Source organism: Berghia stephanieae, chromosome 1 (genome assembly GCF_034508935.2).
Source record: "Berghia stephanieae isolate SIO BIC M18660-M18661 chromosome 1, UCSD_Bste_1.3, whole genome shotgun sequence".
In the NCBI taxonomy this organism is placed as follows: domain Eukaryota; kingdom Metazoa; phylum Mollusca; class Gastropoda; order Nudibranchia; family Aeolidiidae; genus Berghia; species Berghia stephanieae.
This window is the reverse complement of record NC_088360.1, coordinates 4,160,054-4,172,227: the sequence shown is the minus strand read 5'-3', so window position 1 is coordinate 4,172,227 and position 12,174 is coordinate 4,160,054. Positions and strand designations below refer to the sequence as shown.

Sequence of the window (12,174 nt, the reverse complement as noted above, 5' to 3'; positions counted from 1 at the left end):
AAAAAACAAGCAATCTAACAAAAATAGTACAAATGTAAATCAAAATCATAACCTAAAGATATCATAAGCTAAATTATAAATAACCAAGAACAAACAGGCAGAAGATTTAGAGAAAAAAAAATATCCCCTGTCAAAAATACAATCACAAACCAAAGAAGCAGGATAGGCTAGTAAAGAGAAGAAGAAACGACATCACTATCGGATCGTACACCCATGCGAACATCATAGGTATATGATTCAAGGGTGATGCTCCCATCCAACCACCCGCGCTTTAAAGAATGATATGACCATTAAAATGTATATAAATCATAAATGCCACAGCTACCTAGTTAAATGATGTAATTATTAGATTTAAGTAAACAAGAACCCCTGAATCGTTCGCTTTTGTTTTTGAGGGTTTTACGATGCTTGTGGTACTTTCATTTTTGCACCAGTAAAATAGGAGAAAATGGGATGATCAAAAAGTTCCTCATGACAAGTAAAAGCAAGACTAATATAAGGGGATCAGTTGAAATGGGGAAGAGATATTATTAGTTTCTAGTTGTTTTACTTATAACAATTTTAGGTCATTTCAGTCCCAATCAAAAAATAGGCAGATGATATGAGTGGGCAAAATAAATAAATAAACAAATATTATATATATATATATATATATATATATACTTTGCTGCTCTTACAGGCAACTAAAGAAAAGTAAGATATATATATATAATAGAGAGATGGTTTTTATGAGTCTGGGAGGTCGGAAGACCCAACCCTAGCAAAAGGCAATTGCAATGATACTGGCTTGTAAAATCAATTCAAAACTCAAAAGAAAAGAAAACAACATGCTAAGCATACAAACATCAATAAATAAAAATTGTTATCAACATAAATGAATTCTAGAAATGGAATGCAAAGAGCTAATGAAAAAAGGAACAGATAATTTCACAGCAGTATTTCCTCACACAAACAAGTGTCAAGTATGTAAAAAAGTTTTAATAAAAAACATCACAGCTTTAATAACGACCCAATATAAAAACATATAACAAACATTCATTGATTTCCAAAAAAAATCTTTAAAATCACATCAGTTCATAAAATTTCGTCTACCTTTACCCCCTCAGCTCACTTTCAAAAGTAGAAAAGAGAGAAAACAAATTCCAACAATTTTAATATTGTCCATAATAGCTTATATTGATTAATAAGGGTGAAATCTTCGTTTTCCATTGTAATTGCTACAAACCGCTTTTAAAAATAAAAAATACACCTCATGAGAGAAAAAAGACAAGTAGCTCTGAGCTAACTTTCAAAAGAAGAAAAGAGAAAAAGAAAATTCCAAACAATTTTAATATTGTCAATCATAGTTCATCCTTGATTTTTAAAATGTTGCTGTTGTAATTAATCGAATCAATCAAAGTCAATTTGCCATTCATTCATCCATTGGAAGTATAAAATAAATACATTTATAATGCTTCAGTGGTAATAAATGCAATGCATTCTATTGTAAAATTGGAACTCTTGCTGAATAATTATATAAATAAATATAAACTACAAGCTGAAAAAGAAAATTCTACAAAACTTACAAATCTATATTAATCATGACTATTTTTTTTTAAAATGAAAACGATCACATAACTTCATTAACCCTGTTTCAGCTAACCCTGTTCAAATGAATACCAAAGTCTATATATATAAAATTTAAAAAAATTCTTTGATAATGAAAATATTTGCTGCGTAGCTACACTGCAAGGAAGAATGATACAGAATTTTATTGATGAAAATGATGCAAATCATTATTCCACTGACCCGGACATTTAATTAAGGTGATGGATTCAGATGTATTGCAATGTAAGGTGATGGATTCAGATGTATTGCAATGTAAGGTGATGGATTCAGATGTATTGCAATGTAAGGTGATGGATTCAGATGTATTACAATGTAAGGTGATGGATTCAGATGTATTACAATGTAAGGTGATGGATTCAGATGTATTACAATGTAAGGTGATAGATTTATGAACAAATGGATGAGTTTACAGCTTGGCATTGACCGTGACTGTCTTGGAATGGACATTGATGCTGATGGACGGAAGGGTGGGCACATCGATGAGTTTGGCTGGTTGTTGGAGATGGAAATTTGGTTTTTAATTAATCAAAATATAAAATAATGTAAATTATGCGGCTCGAAGCTCGAAGAAATAAATAACAATGTGAAATTGAATGTAAGTTCAATTTAATTACGAAAACAGATAGAATGAATGTTTCGGGTTTCCCCTTTATCAACAAACAAGATGAATGAAACACAACAGATGAATTAGATGATGTGGTAGTGATTCATCGTAACAATGCCACTACCACATCATCTAATTCATCTGTAGTGTTTCATTCATCCTGTTTGTTGATAAAGGGGAAATCTGAAACGTTCATTCTATCTCTTTTCGCAATTAAAATGAAGCTCACATTCAATTTCACATTGTTATTTACAAAATATAAAAGAAACGATGACCATATATGAATTAAAAGAAATTGAAATTATGTCACATTTTCTGGATATAAAAAATACACATCATTCTCTTCAACCACAATTTACAATACTGAAAATAAAAAAAACCAAAAAGGTCACGTTAAAAATAGATTCTGAAAGCATTTCATCTTTATCATACACAATGTATTGATCAATGTATCAATGTATTGATTTAGGCACGTACAGACTAGATGAAGGCATATACCAATACGTTGAAACAAAGAGACACCCAAAAACAACAAACTCACCTAAAGTATCTGTGATATTAGACAACTGTCTTGTATTGGCGAACATGTAAGTCACGCCCTCTCTGAAACATTTAAGAGAACCGGTAACAATTTTAAAACTTAAAAATCATAGATTTTAAAAAAATATCTTAAAAGATTGAAATCCTCTCCAATAACAAGATTTTACAAGATAAATCAATCACAACACGACCAAAGATCACTGGTGATTGACCCTTATTTGAACCCTAGCAAATATAAATTGTGCGGCTATGTGGTCTAGTGGTATGAATAAGGCTCTACTCACATTATCTCACCGTACTCAGGTGAAAATGAGTACCTAGCCATTAACAGCGTTGTCTCTGTCCGAAAAAAAAAACAAACTAATATCTCCTAACAGGCGCCATGTCCCGTCCTACATGTTAAATGTTGCTGTTGGCCAGGGACCCCTTGTAAGGCGCTTTGAGCACATTTAGTGGATATTGCGCTATATAAAAGCTCAATATTAAAATTAAACGTGTACAATGGAGAGCTGAAATGAGTAAGATTTTTTTAACTGCGTAAAAATCCTGAAAGAATAACGAGCACTACTCTGATGATAGCCAATTAGACCATACTAGTATTCTAATTAATAATTAAATTAATAAATAAACTTACTCTTTATAGACCATATAAATAGTATAGACTTCCAGCATACATGTATAAATTTGATGTGACCCAGCTTGATAGTACTTTATTGAACTCCCAACATGAACTTTCAGGTCATGAAACAAATGAAAGTGTTTAAGAACACTAAAAGAGAGTACGATTTTTTGCGTACAGTCCTCAGGAAAAATGTGAATAGACTTAAAATGGAATATGTATTTACAATGAAAAAAATATAATCTCCAAAAACTTTAACTATACATTCGACTCATTCGGGAACCCTACCCAGCAAAAAAAAAGTAGAATAGTTAAAAAATAAGAAATACAATATGAAGTCAAAGAGTAAATAATAAGCCTCTAACATACCTTTTACGTAACATCCATAAGAGGGTGAGGTGGTTCAGTTATTAAGGTATTGTACTGTGACCTGGAAGGTCCCTGGCGCAAGCCCCGCTTCAGGCATTTTAATTTTTTCCTTGGGCAGGATAATCAACTCACAAATTGTTCACATTGGACAACATGGGTGATTCCTGTTAACATCAGACGTTTATCTAATCTATACTCCTTCACGGAATACCTTGGCGACACATTGCGAGATGTGTAAATTTCATTTTTAACATACCTCCTTTCCTTTGTCAGGCCTCCCATTTGGTAGAGAGCGTGCAAACCGTTGTTCATCAAATCAAGAGAGAGCATCTCATAGTGCCGGACCAACCCATCCTCCAACAAACGGGCAGTCAACATCTGGGCCTCTTTCACTAAAATCTTCTGTGTCTTTGCTTGTGGCTTACCACCGACCTTGGGCTGGTTAGACAGGATGTACTGGCACAGGATCTGCGGAGATAGATAAATTTATTGCACATTTTATTCTGCCCAATGGTCAATTCATAATAAAATACACAAGAAAGTACAGTCCGACTTGTCAGCTCTCGGTGTGCATAGAACAGTTTTGAAGACAGAGATGAAAAAAGAAGAAGAAGAAGAAGAAGAAGAAGAAGAAGAAGAAGAAGAAGAAGAAGAAGAAGAAGAAGAGAAAAGAAAGAAAAGAAGAAGAGAGAAAGAAAGATGAAGAAGAAGAAGAAGAAGAGAGGGGAGGAGAAGAAGAAGAAGAAGAAGAAGAAGAAGAAGAAGAAGAAGAAGAAGAAGAGAAGAAGAGAGAAGAGAAGAAGAGAAGAAGAAGAAGAAGAGAGAAGAGGAGAGGAGAGGAGGAGGAAGAGGAGGAGGAGGAGGAGGAGGAGGAGGAGGAGGAGGAGGAGGAGGAGGAGGAGGGGAGAATGAAATAGATGCAAACACATTTTCTATGTCCCAAATGATATTTCCAATATCGTCACTGTACACATAAAATCAAAAAAGGGGAATCACAAGCCTTTGTTTTGAACCTACCCAGTATCCTAACAAGAAAGGTTCAAACATGTGCGTGTAGAAGGTTGTGTGTTTATTGACCGACTTGCTGATGACAATGTGGTCGTTTTCCATCACAACACCACATGCGTGTGTCACTAACAGGAGAGCTACCTCAAAGTCCTGGAAAAGAATAAAATCACGTTTTATATTGAAATATTTCTGAATACACAGTCAAAGCCAATAATTGGAATGTTGCTTAATCAGAACAGAACCTAATAGGAGCTATCTGTCAGTGAGAGGTTGTTATCAAAATAACATCTATGGAGTAATCACTGAACGGGCTCTTTTGATTTCCCATAGAGGGTGGAGAGGTCACTATTGCTACTTCCATCCGCTCCCATCTGTTTTCCTTTCCACCGAGCTTCCATCCTAGTTTCCCAGTTGAAATGACTTAAAAGTGTTGCAAATGCTGTAAAACCCCTAAAAACAAACAAATGGGTTAATCAGTCCAGATAATTGGTTTGACATAATTTAAGACTTGCATCAAAAACTTTTGTATGAATTTTAATTTTTAAAATAAGCCTGAATCAAAATTGATGAGGTATTCCTATTCTGAAGCCCATCGTTGAATTTGTTATTGGAATTCCTCTTAATTGGATGATTTTTAAGTAACAGAACTGTTGTGAATCATTAAAATATTAAGCATTGTTATGTCATTGAATCATCTTTTAAGGTAAAAGCATATAAGAATTTTTAATAAAATAAGTCTTTCAGAGCCATTTAAGCCCACAGAGCCGTTTATCCTGGTTTCTATAGCGTAAAACAGACACTAGCAATTGCTTGCTACCCTTTGGAACGACACTAGTTGATTGGCGCTGATATAACCTAAATGTGTTGCAAGTGCCGTAAGACCTTTAAAAACAAAACAAAAACAAACTAGTTGATGGCAAAGAACTCTCCACCAATCTAAAAGACCCAGCTATCCAATCACTGTTGAGTGAACGGGGGTGGTTCAGAAAAAATCTCAACATTATCCGGATCAATCTCAGTCCCTTTGCTTGTGAAACGAGTGCTCTATCAACTGAGCTATCGGGACCCCGTACATGCACTTACTGCTTTTTAAAAAACAAAAACATTGCACCTCTCTTGTCTATATCTCAGATGTCGACTGCATAACTAGTCAGTCCGTACTCAGTTGTTGTCCTGTATACATGTGCTTGTTTCTTATAATTGTTAAATAAAGTGTTCAAGTAAATACAATTCCGTTGTTAGTTCATGAATTTAAAAGCGATTCAATTCTTCAAAAAGACAACCAGTACTATCTAAGTTTGGCAGATTCTGATGATAATTCGTTATAAATCTAATTTAGAATAAACATCTGAAATTAAAACAACAGGACTATATCTAAATTGTTGAACAATTTCTTATATTATCGTTGCCATCATAATACTTATTTTTATAATTAACATCATTATAATTATAATTATTTTCCAACGATTTACAACATGGAGCAAGGATGGTACAATAATGGTAACATCCACATAAAGAAAAAAAAGAGGATAATTCTCACTGCTTTGGTATTTCCTGGAAGGAAGACAAAGTCTTTACTCAAAAGTTTCTCCAAGAACGTGTATTGCGTAAAGAGGTCATCTGTAGGATAAAAACAAAATGGATAACCAATATTTTCTTTGCAAAGATTCAGCATTGAAAAGAGAAGATTTCATTTTTTTGCTATTAAATGAGAAAAACAGATGAAAAAAAAATCCAAGTTTCTGAACATCTTTTTTTAAAAAGCAAATTTTTTTTTAAATGAAAGAAAGAAAAAAAAAGAAAAGAGATTTTTAAATAAATACAAAATAATAGGCCAGATTATGAAGAAAGAATAAACCCCTCCCCTCGTCAAAAATTCTTAAGACATTTTAAAGCGAAAGATAAATATGAAATTATGACAAATGTTATAAACAAATTTCTTCCATCAAATAAGGGTATTAAAATTTCCCATCTTTTCATCAAGACATGTAGCATATGTCGCTTGCTTTGAAAAAAAAAAGCAATTTTTTCTGGTTTATTCCCCTTTTACCAAGCATCCTTCTTGATGGTATTTGCAGGTTAAACCCTAAGTCTCATTGTCAGGTCATTATAAATTTCCCGACAGGTGATATTGTTTACATCAATCAAAATTAGAAAGAGTACAAGAGCTTCAATTCCAAACAAATCATTCCACCAAAGAAAATGCTAATGTCGTATTCAACTCTAAGCTACAACAAATTTGATTATCACTGACAGAAAAAAATATCCATTTTTGTTAAACTGAAATTTGATTTCGAGATTTATATCCGGAACGGAAGCTATTCTGATCAATTTCTGTTCATTTAATCAGTGCTTGTGTAGCGATTTAGGAGGAAACAAAATGTAATGAATTTTTATGCAAACACATTGACTGACCCTTTCTGAGCACTGAACTCCAGTAAAAAGACATGATGTACATTCTTTTTCTCCCAGTCGAGCAGGTGATTGGAAAATATACTGAGGATCTATAATATACTGAAGTTTATCGATATATGGAAAATTGGAAAAGTTTTGTCAGTGGCCCTACTTCATACAACAAGGCATTATCTATCACCATGTACAAAACTGAACAATTAAAAAAAATTATGCCTTTCCGCCACAACATATCGTCACCTTTGCAATCCACGTAGGAATATAGATAATGCATAAAACAAGATGTCTGATGTCAACAAGAATTACCCAAGTTATCCAAAGTGAGCAAATTGGGGGTTAATAATCTTGCCCAAGGAAGATTTTTTTAAAAACCAGGCCTCGAACCTGGGACCTTCCGGGTCACAGTGCAATGCCTTAATCATTCGGCCACTTCACACCCCAAAACATACAAAACTTTGGGAGATTAAACTGAAACTGCACTCACCAACAGACAATGTTTCCTGGTTACATGAATTGATACAGGTGGCAATCATGGCAGGCCTGACAAAGACATGGAGGATGTGATTTCTGTACAACGCCAACATCAAGTGCTGGCCAGCTGACAATTTAAAAAAGGTAAACAACTTAAATCACATTCAATAAACAATCAAATGAGCCAATCAAAGCTTAGATTATTGACTGATTGCAATGATTCAGTTTTACAAATGAAAATTATAATTATGTGTCGGGAGGACAACGTACATGCAAAATCCAAGCAAAAAAAACAAGCAAACAAACCAAAGAATTTAAAAAAAAAGCCCAACAAATAATACTAAATCGGAAAGTCTTAAACTTTCACTGATAAATTATTTTTATGTTTGACTTGAAATCGACCTTGAGCTTTTTTTAATAGAGCGCAATATCCACTAAACATGCTCAAAGCGCTTTACAAGGGGGTTCCTAACCAACAGCAACATTGAACATGTCAGATGAAATATAACGCCTGTTAAGCGATATTACAATTCTTGTTTGACGGCGACAATACTGTTAACAGCCAGGTAATCATTTGACACCCGAGTATGGTGAGTGTATTTGAGTAAAGAGCCTTTTCCAAGAACTCAACTATGCACCACTCAGAGCAGGATTCGAGCCCTGGACCTTCTGGTCTGAAGGTGAGTGTGATACAAGACCTCAAAAACATACATTGAAATAATAACTTTTGAAGATTCAGTCACTCTCGCAAGGCCAGTCAGTCTTTTGCATTGAGTTGCTGACAAATTTTTGATTAGCAAATAGGGGAAGGGTTGAAGAAGGTTGCCGACACCTACCAGCAATCATGAGGGCATCAGTGGCTTTAGCATGTGAAGGAGGCTCCACCCGAATCATTTCTACAATATCATCTTGGGTGATGTGTACAATGTTCTTGTGGAGCTCAGCATTTTCTCTCAGGATGGCTTCAGCCGATTCATTGCCTTGAAGAAAATTAAGAATGAAATTTGACAACAAAAAATGTACAACTTTTTTCTTTTTCTTTTTTTTAAACGGGAATATCTTTTAGGTATACCATATCATATCTGAAATTAGACATTGAACTTTTATCAAAAATAGGAATATTCATAGTATTTTTGTGACATTTACTTTATCAATTCATCAATCAAACTGAGGCTTTTATTATAAGGTAAAGAGTCACAAAATGCCACTTTTTGATTAACAATTTTACAACTACCCTCCGTGTAATAAAAAAAAAAAAAGAAGTAATTAAAAAATACATAAAGTAATATATAAATTAATAAACAAATAAATGAATAGTTAAATGAGTAAGAGAAAAATAAACAACAAAGAAATAAATGAGAAAACATAAAATAAAATATTGAAATGAATTCGAAAGAAATACAGTGACAGTTTAATCATGTTTTAATAAAAGAATAATAAAAATATTCTTTAAAAAGACCAAAAAAAACAACAACAACAACAACAACAAAAAAAACATTATAAAAAAATAAATGGAGAGATAATAATAATAATAATATGTGACTGGACTAGAGCCTTCAACCACATTTTATTTTGTATTCTTTGTGAGTTTGCTAACCATTTTGCTCATTTTTACTCTTGACACTTCTAAAAAAAAGAATTTCTCTCTCCTAAACTCGTTCCTTTCCTAAATGGGAATCCATCAGGCATACTCCTTCAAAGAAAACTTGGAACAAAATAATTCATTTTGGGCATTATTTGAACTCTGAACGTTTAAGTTTCCCGATCAATCGTTTGACCGGCTATTTAATTATCTAAGATGTGAATGCTCTTAAATTCCATTTTAGCTGTAAACCTTTAAAAGGTAGTAAATGTTCACTTGTGAATGTCTTAGGATAATAAATCAGCGAATACTTCAGAATAAGGTTCTAATAAAAGTTGACATGACAATTATGACTAACACAATAACTGGCGTACTCTGAAAAACAAACATGTATCTAAAATTTTGGTCAGAAAACTTGTCCTTCAAATATCGATCAACTAAAACAACCCTCATCTTGGTTAAAAACTCTCAAACCTGGGCCTTCACGACGTTCTGGGTTTGAAGAGTTTTTGCCAGGATGAGTGATTTTATTCAATTAATATTTGAAGGATGAGTTTTATGACCAAAATTTAAATACATGTTTTTTTGGGGTTTTTTTTTTCAGAGGACGGCAGGGTATCAGTGAGAGTGTCACTCCTCACCTGGCCAGTCGATATAAGCCCCAGCATTAGAAGCTTGTCTTTTCAACCATTCTACTTCCCTAGCAAGTTGCCTGACAGACACGCCAACATGTGTCTGAATCAATATGGTGGCCATTAAAGACCAAGGGGAGACAACCATGTTCTTCTGATGACACAACACTAAATGGTGACCAAGCTTCTTGATCAAATCTTGCTCTTGGTCTGTTAAACTAGCTATATATCTAAAAAAATGTTTAAAAGATATTGAACAGATAAATGATTGAATAATAAAGGGAAACGGGGATCAAAGTAGATTTATTCTTCAGCGACTGCTCTCATAAGTTCATAACTACAACCCAAAATTTGATTTGATTGGTCAATAGGACAGAATCAACATGTAAAAAATTACTTTCCAACAAATGACATCTTGATACAGAACTGCTATGACCCTGTCAAAAAATTTCCATACTTCAAAGAAAAATCTGAATCAACATTGAATTCAAAATGGTTATAAATAATATATGTACTAAAAATGGCTTATTATTTACATAAGAAAATTGGTTAACATAACAAAATATTTTTGATTTCTTTCAGACAATGAATTAATGAAAAGATTTTATTGTAAATGACCTGAGTTTAGCCAAAATATGAATAATTATTTTTTTTCAGTTAAGAAGTCTCGCTTGTTTGCATATAAAACAATAAATAAAATCACCCAAAATATCATGAGAATCAAAAATATGAGAAGCAAAGGCATTTTGATTAAATATAGGACAGACACTAAACATCTCATCTTAAAAAATTAACAATCAAAAAAAGAAATACGATTGTTTGTTCATACATGTAACATTTTACACCAATCTCACTCACCTTGGGGCTAAATTGTGCAAGCTGCGGTCAACTAACCCATCAGAATATTTCCTTATGGAGATGGGCTCACCAAAATAAATATGAACATTGCCAAAATCTTCTTCAAGAATTTTGCGAGCTTTCAAAAGGCCCTGCAATTGAATAAAGCATGATATATCATGGTTGTAATAACAACATACCAGATCAATTTTTTAACTGCATAAAACGAAGTCTTTTGTGTACAAAAAATCAAATAGATTTATTAATTATGGTCAGGGAATGTGTTGCTTTTAGCATTATTTCACTGCAACTAACTTCATCATGATAACAGCTTTATGGAATAAATAAAACTCAGCTATCTTTAAAGTTTTAAAATTAATTTTACTAAGAATATTGAGAAATATAAATCTAATAGATAAACTGACATTGAGCAGACTGAATTTGACTAAATTTGATCGTTTCTATCTCAATTTTTTCTTCAGACATTTTGTTTGACCCAATAACAAATAGAGTCATACCATCCCCTACCGTCTGCTAACGCCTTACGAGAACAAGGGAAATAATCTGCCCAAAACAAGAACCATAAATAGGACTGTTTTCAAAGAGCAATGTCGCACAATCTTAAGACATCATGATAGGTTTGGGTTGTCAACTAAATTTTCCCCGGCAATAAATATTATCCATGTTCTAGTGGTGTTAAATATGTGATATATTTTTCCCCTACCGACCACATTCTTTTCCATCTTTCCCCTACCGCCCAAAGCCCGATCCCCTTATACCGCCCAAAGCCCGATCCCCTTATACTGCCCAAAGCCCGATCCCCTTATACCGCCCAAAGCCTGATCCCCTTATACCGCCCAAAGCCCGATCCCCTACCAACCACCTGATCTTACCACTGACAGAACATTATTATGATGCACTACAATTTGATATAAAGCTCAAATGAATAGCAAAAAGACTGTACGGTACTGTAAATATCATGGTAAATATACAGTAAATTAGACTATCATTTATTCATTAAAAAAAAAAAAATCAGCTTAAGATTCTCGCTCGAGGCTCTTTACAATGTCTACCTGCCAAGGAAACATTAATACAGTAACAATGATGAGGACAAGGCATGACATGCAGATTTATTTTTTAAAACTAAAATCAAATTGATACAAAAACTCATCAAGCCCCTCCTTGTCAAGGGCTTCAAGGGTATCAAGCTGGCTGCCCGAGCATTGTTTAAAAAAAATGAAACCAGCGCTTGAATGGCCGCAACTAATTCAGCCATTGTACTCTCTATTGCTGAAGCAATCTGATGAACATGATAATCATCGTCCAGAATACCTATGTATGAGTCTCTGACTAGCTTCGCTGAGGACGATTTCTGTCTTTCTCTTCTTTGTCCTTCCCTCTCCCTTTCTGCTTCAGTGCCAATCTGTCTGCATTAATTTTTCCCTCTCCTGACGTTTCCTTTCCTGCTCAGTCTTCTTTGTAGCCTCTTTTT

At 33.7% G+C, this 12,174-nt stretch overlaps 1 protein-coding gene across 1 annotated transcript in view; it reads right to left on the bottom strand.

Moving 5' to 3' along the window:
- Positions 1 to 1,495: 1,495 nt before the first annotated feature.
- LOC144966326 (dihydroxyacetone phosphate acyltransferase-like) overlaps positions 1,496 to 12,174 on the bottom strand; it is a 33,538-nt gene continuing 22,859 nt past the window's right edge. The window contains exons 7-15 of the mRNA XM_078902630.1: positions 10,704 to 10,834; positions 9,855 to 10,075; positions 8,468 to 8,611; positions 7,645 to 7,758; positions 6,289 to 6,368; positions 4,758 to 4,898; positions 3,997 to 4,208; positions 2,754 to 2,815; positions 1,496 to 2,097 (exon numbers count right to left, since the gene is read on the bottom strand). Of these exons, the coding sequence (XP_078758756.1) occupies positions 2,015 to 2,097; positions 2,754 to 2,815; positions 3,997 to 4,208; positions 4,758 to 4,898; positions 6,289 to 6,368; positions 7,645 to 7,758; positions 8,468 to 8,611; positions 9,855 to 10,075; positions 10,704 to 10,834 (1,188 nt within the window). The 3' untranslated portion in view covers positions 1,496 to 2,014. The remainder of the gene's footprint in view (positions 2,098 to 2,753; positions 2,816 to 3,996; positions 4,209 to 4,757; positions 4,899 to 6,288; positions 6,369 to 7,644; positions 7,759 to 8,467; positions 8,612 to 9,854; positions 10,076 to 10,703; positions 10,835 to 12,174) is intronic.